The sequence below is a fragment of the Capricornis sumatraensis genome, chromosome 20, assembly GCF_032405125.1.
Source record: "Capricornis sumatraensis isolate serow.1 chromosome 20, serow.2, whole genome shotgun sequence".
NCBI classification, from domain to species: Eukaryota; Metazoa; Chordata; class Mammalia; order Artiodactyla; family Bovidae; genus Capricornis; species Capricornis sumatraensis.
In genome coordinates, this window is record NC_091088.1 from 52,124,500 (window position 1) to 52,140,491 (window position 15,992).

The 15,992-nt window shown below is 50.5% G+C and overlaps 2 protein-coding genes across 2 annotated transcripts; one reads left to right on the top strand and one right to left on the bottom strand.

The window, feature by feature from the left end:
* Positions 1–6,276: 6,276 nt before the first annotated feature.
* On the top strand, positions 6,277–13,277 carry CAPNS1 (calpain small subunit 1). Its single transcript, XM_068992368.1, has 11 exons — positions 6,277–6,357; positions 7,206–7,405; positions 8,354–8,387; positions 8,694–8,783; positions 8,952–9,009; positions 9,107–9,171; positions 10,549–10,617; positions 10,723–10,801; positions 10,942–11,058; positions 12,519–12,577; positions 12,769–13,277. The coding sequence occupies exons 2-11, from the start codon at positions 7,215–7,217 to the stop codon at positions 12,793–12,795; spliced, it is 789 nt and encodes a 262-aa protein (XP_068848469.1). The 5' UTR covers positions 6,277–6,357; positions 7,206–7,214; the 3' UTR covers positions 12,796–13,277.
* A 429-nt stretch (positions 13,278–13,706) lies between these two features.
* Positions 13,707–15,382, bottom strand: COX7A1 (cytochrome c oxidase subunit 7A1). Its single transcript, XM_068993261.1, has 4 exons — positions 15,352–15,382; positions 14,581–14,667; positions 14,362–14,446; positions 13,707–13,983 (listed from the first exon to the last, which is right to left on the bottom strand). Exons 1-4 carry the CDS (start codon positions 15,364–15,366, stop codon positions 13,928–13,930), a joined length of 243 nt encoding a protein of 80 aa, XP_068849362.1. The 5' UTR covers positions 15,367–15,382; the 3' UTR covers positions 13,707–13,927.
* Between the last annotated feature and the right edge of the window lie 610 nt (positions 15,383–15,992).

Sequence of the window (15,992 nt, forward strand, 5' to 3'; positions counted from 1 at the left end):
GCCCTCAGCAGTGAAACACAGAGTTCTAACCAATGGACCACCAAGAAATTTCCGGGAGGTGGAATTTAAGCTAAAGGAAATCAACTCAATATTTATTGAAAAGACTGATGCTGGACTCCAATACTGTGACCACCTGATGGGAAGAGCTGACTCATTGGGAAATACCCTGATGCTGGGAAAGATTGAAGGCAAAAGAAGAGGGCAGCAGAGGATGAGATGGTTAGATAACTTCACCAACACAAAGGACATGAATCTGAGCAAACTCTGGGAGATGGTGAAGGACAGGGAAGCCTAGCATGCTGAAGTCTATGGGGTCCATCTCCACAAAGAGATGGACACAACTTAGCAACTGAACAACAACAACAAGAGGGAGATGCACAATGGCACGAGTGGGCTAGAGAGGCAGACTAAGATTTAGAGCTGGTCAGAACTGAGAGATGAAGGAGCCAGACCTAGATGATTGTAATTGGCAGTGAGTGCTATGAGAATGTATGCTACAAGCGTGGAACTGCAAACTTCAGCTTCAGTCTCAGGCTCAGACAGGGAGGGCTTCCTAGAAGGGGTGATTCCTCAAAGCTTGAGTGGTTGCAACACCAGGCAAACAAGGCAGAAGTGTGTTCCAGACACAGCCCATGCAAAGGCCTGGCAGCAAGTGAGCCCAGAAAAGGGCAGAGGAGGAAGCTACTCAGACTGGCAGGGAGGGGTATGGCCAGAAAGGAATCCAGATCAGTCATCAAGCAAACTTTTGGCATCAGCCAAGCCCAGGTTCAGATCTGGTCCTGCCACTCTCTGTGAACTCAGGCAAGTTGACCCAGCCTCCATTTTCTCTCCTGTTAGATCCTGCATCATAGATAAGGCCTGCAGAGCAGCCCCAACAAGCCCTCAGGAAGCATAGCTGTGACTGGAGTTTTGTCTGTCGTGACCTTGTTATTTGGGCTATTTATTCATTATATTATTGAAGAGTCAATACACTCGGGTAAGTGATGACAAAAACTTGGCCTTTGTGCACCAGTGCTGAATTGAATCTTGGAGACAGAGTTTTAGATGAAATAGAAAAGAATAGCTTTATTGCTTTGCCAGGCAAAGGGAGACACAGAGGGCTTGTGCCCTCAAAACTTGTGTACCAACTCAGGAGGACTTGGTGAGGAGTTTTAGAGCAATGGTTCAAGGGCAGGGTTGCTGATAAGGATCAGGGAGTATGCTGGGCCTGCACTCTTTTAATCTGACCTCCTGGTGGTCTCCTGATGAGCTTCTCTGGAATGAAGAATGCTTCAAGCATCTAACATCTTCCATTGGGTTGAGGTTTTAGTTCTGCAGAGCTCAGAGGTATTAAGTGTATCCCTTGAGGCAGAATGAGGATCCTGTCCCAAAGCTGCACTATTTCTTTTTTTCTTTTTTTGGCTGCATTGGGTCTTTGTGTGAACTTCGTTGCATCATACAGGGTCTTTCACTGCAGTGCATGAACTCTCTAGCTCTGGCTTGTGGGCTTAGCTGCCCTGTGGCATGTGGGATCTTAGTTCCCTGACCAGGGATTGAACCTGTGCCCCCGGCATTGCATAGTCAATAAAGCAGAGGTAGACGTTTTTCTGGAGCTCTCTTGCTTTTTCGATGATCCAGCAGATGTTGGCAATTTGATCTCTGGTTCCTCTACCTTTTCTAAATCCAGCTTGAACATCTGGAAGTCCATGGTTGATGTACTGTTGGAGCCTAGCTTGGAGAATTTTGAGCATTACTTTGCTAATGTGTGAGATGAGTGCAATTGTACGGTAGTGTGAGCATTTTTTGGCATTGCCTTTTTTTGGGATTGAAATGAAAACTGACCTTTTCCAGTCCTGTGGCCACTGCTGAGTTTTCCAAATTTGCTGGCATATTTAGTGTAGCACTTTAACAGCATCATCTTTTAGGATTTGAAATAGTTCAACTGGAATTCCATCACCTCCACTAGCTTTGTTTGTAGTGATGCTTTCTAAGGCCCACTTGACTTCGCATTCCAGGATGTCTGGCTCTAGGTGAGTGATCACACCCTCGTGATTATCTGGGTCATGAAGATCTTTTTGTACAGTTCTTCTGTGTATTCTTGCCTCCTCTTCTTAATATCTTCTGCTTCTGTTAGGTACATACCATTTCTGTCCTTTATTGTGCCCATCTTTGCATGAACTGTTCCTTGGTATCTCTAATTTTTTTTAAGAGATCTCGTTTTTCCCACTCTATTGTTTTCCTCTATTTCTTTTCATTGATCATTGAGGAAGGCTTTACTATCTCTCCTTGCTATTCTTTGGAACTCTGCATTCAAATGGGTATATCTTTCCTTTTCTCCCTTGCCTTTAGCTTCTCTTCTTTTCTCAGCTATTTGTAAGGCTTCCTCAGACAACCATTTTGGCTTTTTGCATTTCTTTTTCTTGGGGATGGTTTTGATCCCTGTCTCCTGTATAATGTCATGAGCCTCTGTCCATAGTTCTTCAGGCACTCTATCAGATCTAATCCCTTGAATCTATTTGTCACTTCTACTGTATAGTAATAAAGGATTTGATTTAGGTCATACCTGAATGGTCTAGTGGTTTTCCCTACTTTCTTCAATTTCAGTCTGAATTTGGCAAGAAGGAGTTCATGATCTGAGCCACAGTCAGCTCCCAGTCTTGTTTTTGCTGACTGTATAGAGCTTCTCCATCTTTGGCTGCAAAGAATATAATCAATCTGATTTCTGTATTGACTATCTGGTGATGTCCATGTGTAGAGTCTTCTTTGTGTTGTTGGAAGAGGGTGTTTGCTTTGACAGTGTGTTCTCTTGGCAAAATTCTGTTAGCCTTTGCCCTGCTTTGTTTTGTACTCCAAGGCCAAATTTGCCTGTTACTCCAGGTATCTCTTGACTTCCTACTTTTGCATTCCAGTCCCCTAATGAAAAGGACATTTTTTTTTGGGGGGGGGTGTTAGTTCTAGAAGGTCTTGTAGGTCTTGTAGAACCATTCAACTTCAGCTTCTTCAGCATTATTGGTTGGGGCATAGACTTGGATTACTGTGATATTGAGTGGTTTGCCTTGGAATCCAGCAGAGATCATTCTGTTGTTTTTGAGATTGCACCTAAGTACTGCATTTCAGACTCTTTTGTTGACTATGAGGGATACTCCATTTCTTCTAAGGGATTCTTGACCACAGTAGTAGATATAATGGTCATCTGAGTTAAATTCGCCCATTCCTTTCCATTTTAGCTCACTGATTCCTAAAATGTTGATGTTCACTCCTGCCATCTCCTGTTTGACCACTTCCAATTTATCTTGATTCATGGAGCTAACATTCCAGGTTCCTGTGCAATATGTTGTTTACAGCATCAGACTTTACTTCCATCCACAACTGGGTGTTGTTTTTGCTTGGCCCTGTCTCTTGATTCTTTCTGGAGTTATTTCTCCACTCTTCTCCAGTAGCATATTGGGCACCTACCGACCTGAGGAGTTCATCTTTCAGTGTCATATCTTTTTGCCTTTTCATACTGTTCATGGGAAGTATGTATGTTTCATTCTTCCCTGATTAGCAACTGTTTGAACTTGCCCTTTGGAACTCAAGGAAGGTCAAGGAGGCTGAAGCCTATTTCCTACAAACAAGTAATGGGGAACACAAAGGTTTCCACGTCCAGGAGCCTCACAGAGTCCTGCTCAGTTTCAGTAGTGCTTAAGCGTACAGGTTAAGGACTTTCCTGGTGGTCCAGTTGGTAAAGAGTCTGCCTGCAATGTGGGAGACCTGGGTTTAATCCCTGGGTCAGGAAGATTCCCTGGAGAAGAAAATGGCAATCCACTCCAGTATCTTTGCCTAGATAATTCCATGGACAGAGGAGTCAGTGTGCTACAATCCATGGGGTCACAAGGAGTCTGACACAACTGAGTGACTAACACTTTGGTGGTCCAGTGGTTAAGAATCCGCCTCACAACGCAGGTTCGATCCCTGATAAGGGAACCAAGATCCCCCTGGCTGAGGAGCAACTAAGCCTGCATGTCGCAGCTACTGAGCCCACATGCTCCAGACCCTGCACACCACAACTAGAGAGTTCGTGGGCACAACGTAAGATCCCACATGATGCAACAAAGATCCTGACACAGTCAAATAAATTTTAAATAATTAAAAAAAAATAAGAGTACAAGCTAGGGAGTTTACCCTCAGAATCAGTTTACTTATTTGTGAAATGGAGATGATATATAGCATCCATTCAAAGACTGTTATGAGGACATATGAGCTGATACATGTAAAGTGTCAGTAGCTCAGTCATGTCGGACTCTTTGCAACCCCATGGACTGCAGCCCACCAGGCAAGAATACTGGAGTGGGTTGCCACTATGTAAAGTACTTGGGAACGTGCTTGGCAGCTCTTTTTATCTGTACAGTAAGTCCCCTACTTATGAATGAGTTCTGTTCTGAGAGTGTACTCGTAAGTCCAATTTGTTCATAAATCCAACAAAGTTAGCCTCGGTACCAACTAACACAAACGGCCATAAAGCACTGTATTGTAATAGGTTTATAATACTGCTCACACAAATAACACAAAACAAACATAAAAAATAAAGAAAATATTTCTTAATTTTTATTTTTTATTTTTATTAAAATTAAATTTATTGTTAATATTTTATTTTTACTTTTGGATCTTCATTGCTGCACATGGGCTTTCTCAACTTATAAGAAAACATTTTTAATCTTATGTACAGTACCTTAAAAAGTACAGTAGTACCAGGTACATCATCACTGCTTTTATGCTTGTTTCTGGACATCCTGGCCTGGAAATAAACATACTATACTACTGTACTCTATACAGTGAGTGAGTGAGTGAGTGCGTGAGTGAAAGTCACTCAGTTGTGTCCGACTCTTTTTGACCCCATGGACTATCCAGTCCATGCAATTCTCCAGGCCGGAATAGTGAGTGGGTTGCCTTTCCCTTCTCCAGGTGATCTTCCAAACCCAGGTCTCCTGTATTACAGGCAGTTTCTTTACCAGGTGAGCCACAAGGGAAGCCCACTCTATACAGTTGTGTAAAGTACACAAAAGCACAACAGCTTATAGAGGATACATGCACCTGACAGTGTACACCAGACAGGTGAACTAACTTACGTGACTGGACATGCAAACACAATTTGCATCTTTGAAAGTTTGCAACTTGAGGGTTTGTATGTAGGGGACTTACTGTATTAACTAAGGAAGAGCAAGAGTCTACCTCAGGAACCCAAGAGGGCTCCAGGAGGAAGGAACAGACACAGAGTATCCTCTACTATTTAACTAAGCCTTTACTGCTTCTTTCTGTTAGGAGCCTAGAGAGTGGGGCATGGAGACCTTTATTTACATTTTACAGATTAGAAAATCATGGCTCAGGTCACTGTTCAGGAATTCCAAGTTATTAAGGGGCAAAGTCAGGATTCAACCCCAACCTGAGTCAGCTTCCAGAGTAGCGCCTAAGGGCTAGAGAGACAGACTGACAGCTCCCTCCCAGGGACCCTGAAAAGGTCCTGGGCGCTTACAGGTTGGAAGCAGAGAGCAAGCGAAAGTGTTCCAAAGGTGACCTCCTTTGCCATTTTCCTTCCCAGCTGCACTTCCCACCTCGGCCACCAACCTACCCTGGGAACGTCCAGCCTCAGAAACCAGGCTGTGGCCAGCGGATTCTTCCTGTATCCGGGCCCCTCTTAAGAGACTAGAAGACTGAGACTACACTTGGACCCGTCCAGGAAAAATAATTCTAGTGGTCTTGGCTCAGGGGGTCAAGGGGTGCGGATGCAGGAGGCACAAGACGGTCCGATTCGTAGGTGAAACTGGACCACCATCAGGGCTTTGCCTGCAGGATCCCCGACATAGAAGCGGGCACTTGTCCCAGACTGTGGGCCAAACACAATTACAGACGCTGTTTGTCGTGACAAGGCTGGGATAGGAGACAAGTTCCAAGAGTATCAGGAGTCGTTTTCAGAGGAAACCGAAAGCCACATCTGTGAGACGATGGCAGCAGGCTTTGGGGCGAAAATCGACACTAGGTGGCCTTGGGCACGACGACTGCCCAAGTTCCCTCGGAGTTCTAGTTCCCAGGTGCCTGGGACCACATAGAATAGGGAAAGACCTCAGATCTGTCAACTCAGGGCGGTGTCGGGAATGCAAGGCACTAGAAACGCAGGGTGGACCTTGGGCAGCGGCATCCAATCACAGGAGGCGGGACCGATAAGCGCATGCGCAGTCTTAATGTCGGCTCTAGGACCGGGCGGATGCGGGCTGGGCCACCCCGCAGAGCCTAACCCGGCCTTGGCAGCCTGAGTCACCCGCCCCGCCCTGCGGAGTCGGACGCAGCCGGAGGCCCCAGAGCTACACCGACGAGCGGACCGGCGGACGCGTGAACGAGGCGGTGAGCGCCCAGTCCGGACTCCCCCTGCACTCTGTAATTTCGGCCCTGGAGGCCTCCAGACCCGAAGAGATCCTAAAATCTTAGCCTCAGGGATCCACTACACCCTTGATCTCAGATTCGAGCTCCCAGATCTGTCCGGCCTAGTTATCCCGCCCCAGGGACTCTTCCACCCTTCCTCTCAGGATCTAAAATAGGAGCCCGTGGAGAGGTACCCAGTAAATTCAGCCCTGGGTGCAGCCTCTGGGACCACGACCCGTCCTCTCAATTCTAACAGGAACTCCGTTATTCCAGGCTCCGGGGCTCAACACTTAAAATCTTAGACCTGATCCCACAGACCCAGCAATGAGTCTAGTCTCACTGCTGGTTGCACCTAAATCCTTAAATCCACATTCTGGATTTCCTAAACTCTATGTCAGGGGCCTCCAGGCGGAGAATTTCTAACCCACGGTTCTGACCCGCCTCAAACCTCTAGGGCTCTGGATCTGATTCGAGCGCTAGCTTGGGACCCCCCCCACCTTGAGAATCCCACTTGACCTGGCCAGTGCCTGGTACTTCATGATGCCTATGCGTAGACTCAGTCCAGAGTTTTCAAGCCAGATGCGGACCTTTGGAACGGAAGGAGGTTTCAAACCTGATTTTCTGTCCTTATGCCACCATCCAAGAACCACCTCCCCCAGAAGCCCAGACCTCACCCCGAATGGGCCCTTAAGCCCCAGCCGGAGGATAGGTCTCCGCCTAGAGGTTTCATATTACTTCCTCACGTCCAGCAGTCAGAAATGAGTATTTTTGTGGGGGAAGGGGCGGGCTCAGGGACGAGACAGCCATCTAACCCCTTTCTCCCTCCTTAGGAATCAGCCATGTTCCTGGTTAACTCGTTCTTGAAGGGTGGTGGAGGCGGCGGAGGAGGCGGGGGCCTGGGCGGGGGTCTAGGGAATGTGCTTGGAGGCCTTATCAGCGGGGCCGGAGGCGGCGGCGGTGGCGGAGGCGGCGGCGGCGGCGGTGGCGGAACTGCCATGCGCATCCTGGGCGGGGTCATTAGCGCCATTAGGTAAGGCGGAGCCTGGTGATGGGCGTGGCCCGAGGAGGAGGCTTGTCCAGCAATAGAATGGGGTAACCTGGACACTGACCAGGAACCTTAATTAGGCTGGGCCGGCCCTGGGCTAGGAGACCCGCTTTGAGGGGGCCGACCTTAATGAGTTCATGGGGGCGGAGCTTGACATGGGGGTACTCTGATTATTGAGGGGACATAGTCTGATGGGACCAGCGGGGCTTTGGGAGGTGGGGCTTAATGGGGCTGGCTGGGCCTACTTCCGCTAACCTGGAGACAAACGTTAAGGGGGCGGAGCCAATGAGGCTGGTTATCACTTCATGCGGGCAAGGCTAGCCTTGTGTGCGCGGCGTGGCCCTCGTAGGTGGGTCAATGAGGTGTGCTCAGAAGAAGTCTAGCCCTTATAGGATTGGGGAAAAGGCCATCAAGGGGCAAGGCTAGGCTGGGAACTGATTGGATTAAAAATGTCCTAGTGAAGGGGTACGACTGAAGCGACTTAGCAGCAGCAGCAGCAGCAGTGAAGGGGGAGTAGGGGTCGGTAGGTGCCTGGTAGGTCTTAGCCATTGAGTGTGATATTATGAAGGGGTGAGAACTAATGGAGCTGGGGTGGGATATTGAGAAGACACAAACGTTAGAAGCCATGGTGGAACCCAGGAGGGTGGGGCCCCGGGAAGCTGGGGCCAAGCTTCTATGAGGCAGCCCTCGAAGGGGCTGGGTCTTTTGAGGAATCTGCCATTATGTAGGTGTGCTCTGGCAAGGGGGATCTTACTGTGGGGGCACAACCAGGGCAGCAAGGATAGGGACAGGAGAGGACAAGCACTGATGAGGGCTGAGGGAGCCAGTAGGTAGGGTGGCCAGCTAGGGGTTGAGGGATGGGGTGTGGGGGCTGGCTGCCGGTTGGAGGCCCCGCCCCCTGGCACTAACCCCCACCCCCATGTTTTCCTTCAGTGAGGCGGCTGCGCAGTACAACCCAGAGCCCCTGGTAAGCCGCCACTGTTTTCTCATTCTGAGGCCTTTTCCAACACCCATCCTTGTCCCTTTGAAAAAGCCCCATCCCTTTCCTTACGAAATTTATCTCACTGAATCTCTCCCTTGTAACACCCTCAAACTTAGCTATTATTTTCCAGTCGCTAAGTCATATCCAACTCTTTGCGGACTTAGCTATATCCATTCCTATTCATTGCCATTGGTCACTCACCGCTCAGCCCACTCAGACTTTCCCAACGTACTGCTGTCCCGGCCAGGGCACCCTTCCCCCTACCTGCTCTGAAATCTCCTCCCTCTGCAGCCCCCTCGCACACATTACTCCAACATCGAGGCCAATGAGAGTGAGGAGGTCCGGCAGTTCCGGAGGCTTTTTGCCCAGCTGGCTGGAGATGTAAGTAAACAGGGGCCCCAGACCCGTCCTTAACCCTTCCATGCCTTCCCTTGGGCTGCCCTTTACATGTACACTCCACCATGGCAATCCCAAAGTTCCCATCCTCCTTCTTCACACCCTCAGACCCCTTGCAGTCACCCCTGCCCCATTCCTAACTTCTCCCCCCAGGACATGGAGGTCAGCGCCACAGAACTCATGAATATTCTCAACAAAGTGGTGACCCGACGTGAGTGACTGGGGTCAGCAGACAGGGCAGGTTTGGAGGCATGGTGGCTGGGGTAGTTGTGATCTCTGGCCTCTGACCTTCAACCTGTATCCTACAGATCCTGATCTGAAGACTGATGGCTTTGGCATTGACACATGTCGAAGCATGGTGGCCGTAATGGATGTATCCTTGAGAGTAGTCTGGTGGAGAACTTGAGGATGAGGGAATTTTCTTTGGCCACGCTGCGTGGTTTGTGGGATCTTCATTCCCCAACCAGGGATTAAACTGGGGCCCTGACAGAGTAGGGAGTCCTAACCACTGGACTTCCAGGGAATTCCCAAGAAGGGATTTTCTGCGAGAGTGGCTGGGGCAGTCAGGGTGTAGCTTTCATACCCACAGATGTGGACACGTATACATTAGAACACACACCCACCTATGGACATGTGGCAACACATAATAACATCAGCTGTCATGACTGGCACTTTACTTACATTTACTTGACAGCCACCTTGTGGGACAGGTATGATTATTATATTCCATTTTACAGATGAAGAAACCAGGCAGGACCTAGAGAGGCAATCATTCAACGGACCTTATAACCTTATAACCCCACCTTGTAACTGCCATAGGTTTGCCCACATGCACACACACATATATAAGGGCACACCCACATACATGAAGATATGTAGAGGCGTGTGCACGGGAACACACATCATTCACTGATTTTGGACACAGGCATATACTGCACAAAGCATTATAGACACACATATATATGCATGTCATGTGATGACATACATGTGTTGTCTAGGGTGAAACATGCAGCTCAGCCTCCTAGCAAGGTTACTGAACCTCTCTGTGCCTCAGTTTACCTCTTGATAAAACTGGGTGAATGATAATGGTGATACCAAATTGGCATTTCATGCAAAAGGCTTCGCACAATGGGTAGCACAGAGTAAGTGGTCTGCACACACTAACTGTTACTATGATCTCACCTGGGTAGATTTTTCAGCTCTGAAGCTGTTTCTCTGTCACCCAGATACAATACTGATGGGGCTGGTATCTTGAGGATTTAGTGAGACAAGTGATGTTCCTGAGAAGTTTAGCACTATCTGAAGTCATGTGATAAGTCTTGGCCATTGTTGCTGTTTACTGAGAATTTATCAAGTGCCAGCCCTGAGCTGAGTGAGGGCTTTATACCAATATCTCCTTCACTTTTTATCACAAGTACATCAGGTATTTACTCTTATCACCTCATTTCCCTAGAGTTCTAAGATACCCTGGTGTTTTACATGTCCTAACATTTGTAAGTTTGAATTACTATCAAAGAATGTTATAAATGAGGATTTCATGTGATTATGTGTAAAGAGAGTCTTTATCATTTAGAAATACAAACTAAAGTACCTATGGGCAAAAAGAACAATGAAGCCACACACAAGGTGACAGGACGAGGGTGGGATGGGAGCTGGGGTTTTAGCCCAGGCTCCCCTGCTTGGCCCTTACCATCATCATGTACACTGTCCACACTTCTGGGTATGGCTATTCTTAACACCCTCCCACCAGAGTGATACGACTGGTAAACTGGGCTTCGAAGAATTCAAGTACTTGTGGAACAACATCAAAAAGTGGCAGGTGTGTTCAGCCTCTGAAACGACTGGCACAAAGACAGTGCCCCAAGCCTTGGAAATGCCACGCCCCATGAGGCCCAGCTGAATCCTGACCTCCTTGTCCCCACAGGCCATATACAAACAGTTTGATGTTGACCGTTCAGGGACCATTGGCAGCAGTGAACTCCCAGGGGCCTTTGAGGCAGCAGGTGTGGCTGGCAGGAACATGGTGGGACTGGGGGTGGGAATGGTGAGGCAGCCCCCACTGATCTGGTCTGAGCCTGAATCCTGGGGCTGGGAGAGGGTTCGGCTATGTGGCCCCCACACCTGTTAACTAAATCGTTCTCAGGATTCCACCTGAATGAACATCTCTACAACATGATCATCCGACGCTACTCAGATGAGGGAGGGAACATGGATTTTGACAATTTCATCAGTTGCCTGGTCAGACTGGATGCCATGTTCCGTAAGTGACACCCTAGCTCTCTTCCCAGGTGGGGATTTGTCAAGCCTCCTTGGGCCAAGCCTCCTTTGAGCCTGACACTGAGGTAGGCAGTGTTAGGGGCACAGCAGTGACTGAAACAGCCCATGTTCTTGCCTTTATGTTGCTCACAGTCCACAGGAGAGGCAAATTACCAGACAGTGGCAGCTCGGGATGGTTAAGTCTGGGATCGGGGAAGCCTTTGCAGAGTGATGGGGGCTGTGAGGGGAAGGTCAGGGTAGATCAGGTTTAGACTTGTAACTGGGAGCTCTTCAAACTTAACTAGGCAGCTGATGTAGCTTAAGTGATCAAGGAGGCCTTCCTGGAGGAGGGAGGGCATGTGTGAATTGAGACCTGGTGGGTAAGAAGTGACCCCAGCAAGCGAGTGGGGAGCAGTGTTGCATTGGGAACAGCCTGTGTGAAGGCCTAGAAAAGAAAGAGGAGATGGTGATCTCGGTGATGGTTAGAGTATTTATTTCATGGAGGAGGAACCTAGGGTTTGAGGAGGCGAATTTCTTGCTCACAGCCACTTAGCTAGAAGTTGCCAAGCTAGAATTTGAATGCAGATTTGTCTGAGAGGGGGCAGGAGCAGTGGGATGGTCAGGCCATGCAGGGCTGTGAATGCCAAGTTTAAAGGTGCTCAGACACTAATGTGGACAGTGAACAGGGTCTAGGCAGGGGAAGAACAGGGTCTCAGGTTTCCTTTAGGAAGATCTCCTGGCATGCCAAGAGCCCAGGGCGGACAGTATATTAAGAGCATGCAGGGAAGAAAAGGGACATGTATGTTGGGGACATGAAGGGAAGGTGGGAGAGGACAACAGGGCAGATGATGCCAAAAGCCATGTATGAGAGGGTCAAGAAATGGCCTGGGGTTTACCAGCAAGAGGGCTAGCTGCACGTGGAGTGTCCAGGGTACCACACGCGTGGACCCCCGAGGGTGGTAATTGAGCCGTGAGTGAGAGAGAGCCACACAGACTATGGGCACCTGTTTACATATAGGTTTGGCTGTGAGTGGGGAACATGGAGATGAGTTTCAGGGCAGGAGTGGGGACCGCAACAGACTGTAGGAGCAGGAAATGCAGAGCCTCCTTCCAGTAGATTGTTTCAGCTGGAACTGGAGGTTGGTAGGGGGCTGGGGCTTGGGCAGAGGGTGGTGAGGGGCGTGAAGGTCAAGATATGGAGGCCAGTATTGAGATGAGTAGAAGTCTGGGTTCCAATCCCAGTTTCCTTTTTCTCTATGTAACACAGGGACATCACTTCACCTTTCTGTGCCTTATTTTAAAATGACACTTAAACCTCCCAAAATCGGGTTAAATGAATTCATACACGGAAAGCACTTTATACAGGTGCTTGCCAGAGTAGATAGACTACTAGCTGTTAGTATTATCATATATTAGTATATTTTAATCCTAAAAGCCAGTCCCACCAACCTTTCTTTTCCCCAGGTGCCTTCAAATCTCTCGACAAAGATGGCACTGGACAAATCCAGGTGAACATCCAGGAGGTAAGAACCCCCATCTCCACCCTGGGATGTGGGATACTAGCAGAGGGCCCCTCCCCTCAGCCCCATGTACCAGCTTGGAGCTAGGGCTCCCTCCCTCCCAATTTCCCAAAGACCCCTGGGTGAGAGCAGAGAAGGGCTTCTGGTATTCCTGGGTTCCCGGCTCCTCACTGTCTGTCCCTTCCTTTCCCCAGTGGCTGCAGCTGACCATGTACTCCTGAATGGGAGCCCCAGGCCTGCCCCCTCATCACCTCGCTGTAGGAGTCACCTTGGACTCTTCGGTCTCCCCCAGGGCTGATTCTGTCTGCAGTCACATCTTCGTGGGTCCTGCTGACCCACAGGCCTTTCTGTCCTCTCAGCCCTTGGCATCTGGATTCTCAGTCAACAGCCAGGGCCCAACATGCTTCAACACGCCTTGCCCCTCCAGTCACCCCCACCCAGCACACCCATCTCGTCTACTCCATAACCCTTCTCTTGCACCTGTGCCAAGCCCAACATTTGTGTGGCTTCCACACCCCAAGGGCCCTTCTCTTAGTTCTGGGAGGATCACTCCAGTCCCTCCACACCCAGGCACACCCATTCAGTTACCACCCAGGCACCTGAACTCCAGGCCAAAACAGGGCCACATGCCCCAGTGCCTTTGTCTGTATTCTGCTCCCAGGCTGCCAGGCCTGGGAGGAAATAAATGTACCCTAGTTGCTGCTCTCTCCGATATCTGCCTCCTGTTTTGAGTTGAGGGGTGGCTCTGACTCTGTTTGAGGCAGAGGAAGCCTGTCTGTATGTGTCTCCTAGTCCCAGTCTTTTTTCTCATTCTGGATCCCAATTGAGCTGTAGCCTTATTCTTGCTGAGATCTCGCTCAGATCCCATGGAAACCAAGACTAGAAGTCTGGGCCATCTCTGCTTCTGCTGCAAGAGCCAGACCTGTGGGAGGTCTCAGTTCCCCCTGGCTGTGCCCCCCAAGGCCATATTTGCCCCTCTCAGCTTCTGTGCTTGAATGAGTCTGTCCCCACTTGCCTCTACCTCTCTGTCATACACTATGCTCAGGAACTTCTTCCCCACCCCGGGCCTCTGCAGGGAGAGGGGTTGCCATCCCAGGATACAAAGCAGGTCCCCAGACCCTGAGGGGACAGCCCAGGGATGCTGTTTGGGGCTTCTGGGAGGGCTGAGAGGCAGTGACATCCTGGGGGATAACCCTGGTCTAGTAGGAGGGTCCCAGGGTTGTCCACAGGGCAGAGATGACTTGCTGGTGGAAGGATGGGCTAGGAGGCACAAATAGCATGGAGCTGGGCTGGGTTCTGCAGGAAACCAGCACATTTATTGATGCCTGTTCGGGTCCTGCAGACTTCTTGGTTTCACTTCTTGTGAGGGAAGGAGGCCCAGCCAAGGCAGTACAGGCTGTAGAGAGTGCCTAGGGAGGGAGTGTGGGGGGTACTGAATGAGGCCCCAGTTCCTTCCCTGAGCCCCATCTTGCTTCTGAGCCCATGCTGCAGGCTCGAGTCCCTTCCCAAACTGCCCTTCAGCTGGGGAAATGCTGGACCTTGATACAGACCAGGCTTCAGGCTTTCTCCCCAGATGCATCACTAGCCCAGCCATCTTCCTGGGACAGGAGCCCAAGCCCTGGGATGCTCCCTCCGTATTTGTCAGCCCAGGATCCCATAGGGTCCACACCAGCTCAGAATCCAATTCTCTGGCGTAACTCTAGCGCCAGAACCCGCCCCTTCCCCTCTCCATCTCGAGCCCCGCCGCCTCCTCCCGCAGTTCAGGCCGAGCCTGGCCCTGCACTCACCCCCCAGACACAGAGTCATCGTCACTCGATACAGGATGTTGTCTGTTGCACCGCCCTTCAAGTGCACCGGGAGACCATTGTCCTCCTGGAATTTGAGGGCACACGATGAGAAAGGCGCTGTCAGCATCGCAGACCTTAAGCTCCTGCCACCCCCAACTTCTCTTCGGGACGAAGCCGGCGGCCCAGGCTCCTCCCCCGCCCCGCCCCCGCTCCGCCCACCTGGAAGAGTTTCTGTTTCTCAGCTACTCGGTTCTCCAAGCGGTTCCGGGCGGTTGAGCTAAAGGAGCGGACCAGTGCCTGGGAGACCTGTGCAGAGGGGATGGGTGGACACTGAGGGAGTCTGCAGGGGCGTCCCGGAGGAGGTCCTTTTGGGGGGAGAGTGTCGGGCTTTCCGAGGCTCTGACTTGGGGACACTCCTGTCCCATGGGAGCGTCTCAAAGGCAAGATGAGAACTGACAGCATGAGTGGGGGAGGGTGTCCTGGCAGGAAAGGCCTAGATGAACGGGACTCGTGCCTAGAGGGTCTGGCTTGAAGGTTATCGGACCGTCTAGAGGATCGGACCCAGAAGGAAGGCTCACGTTCCGCGGGTCCCAGCCCCGAGAGGTTTTTTTTTTCTTTTCGGTTCCCAGGGTTAATGGGAGGAGCTCAGGTCGCGGGAAGGGCAGGGCTGGATCGGGGTGCTTAGGGAGTTTCCCGGCAGCCTAAGAAGTTAGGGAGAGGGGAAGGAATGCTAAGGGAGCCCTGGATGAAGGGAAGAAGTTCCAACTCTGGGCTTTTGGTCAAGTTAACAAGTCCCCGGCTGTCTCAAAAGATTTTGGGTTGGGAGCTGGGGAGAGGGACCCCAGGCTTATTAGGAGGGAGTCCCGAGCCCTGAAGGGGGCTCACGTTCCAAGTCCCCAGATCCCGGAATTTGGGGAGAGTCTCAAATAGGGGTGAGAGTTTCTGAGTTTCCGAGTTGGGGGCCGAAACCCGACCCTTAGGGGCCCTCACCCGCAGGGCCCTCATCCTGTGTCCTCCTCTTCGGCTGGAGTCACCTCCCCTCTCTGCCCAAGGACAGACGGCGCCCTCCCCTCGGGGGAGTCCCAGGCCACGCCCCCGCGCGCCCCAGGACACCGCGGTCCCGGAGGACGCTTTCCGATTCGTCCAATAGATGGGCGGGGAAGACGCTGCAACCCCATCCCCGCATCCCAGCGCCGAATGGTTGGAGCACCCATCTGTTACTCATCTCAGAATTCTGTTGGTCCACGCGGAGAGGAAAGCGGTCCCGGAGAATACATTTTGGGGTTGTTTCTGCGGAGGTATCCGGCTAGGGCAAATGCTGTTCCTCCGTTGTGTTCCCCGGATCTCTCCCTATCCGGTTGATGTTGAGAGCAACTAAAGGAAGGTAAGACACCATCTTTCATTATGCCATTTTCCTCCCACGCTGTAACAGATGGCTATGACTTTAGCTAAATGTCAGTGTTCATTTTTGGGTTCAGGGACTATGTTGTATGAAAAGTACACTCAACTCACACTACATCCAGATGAGATACGAGGCCCAAGGAAGTAGATTACGCCCATATCTCATACAGGAGGGAGCATACGCTGCTTATTTATTAAGTGGAATGAAGGGCAGGATAATTTCCTTGTTT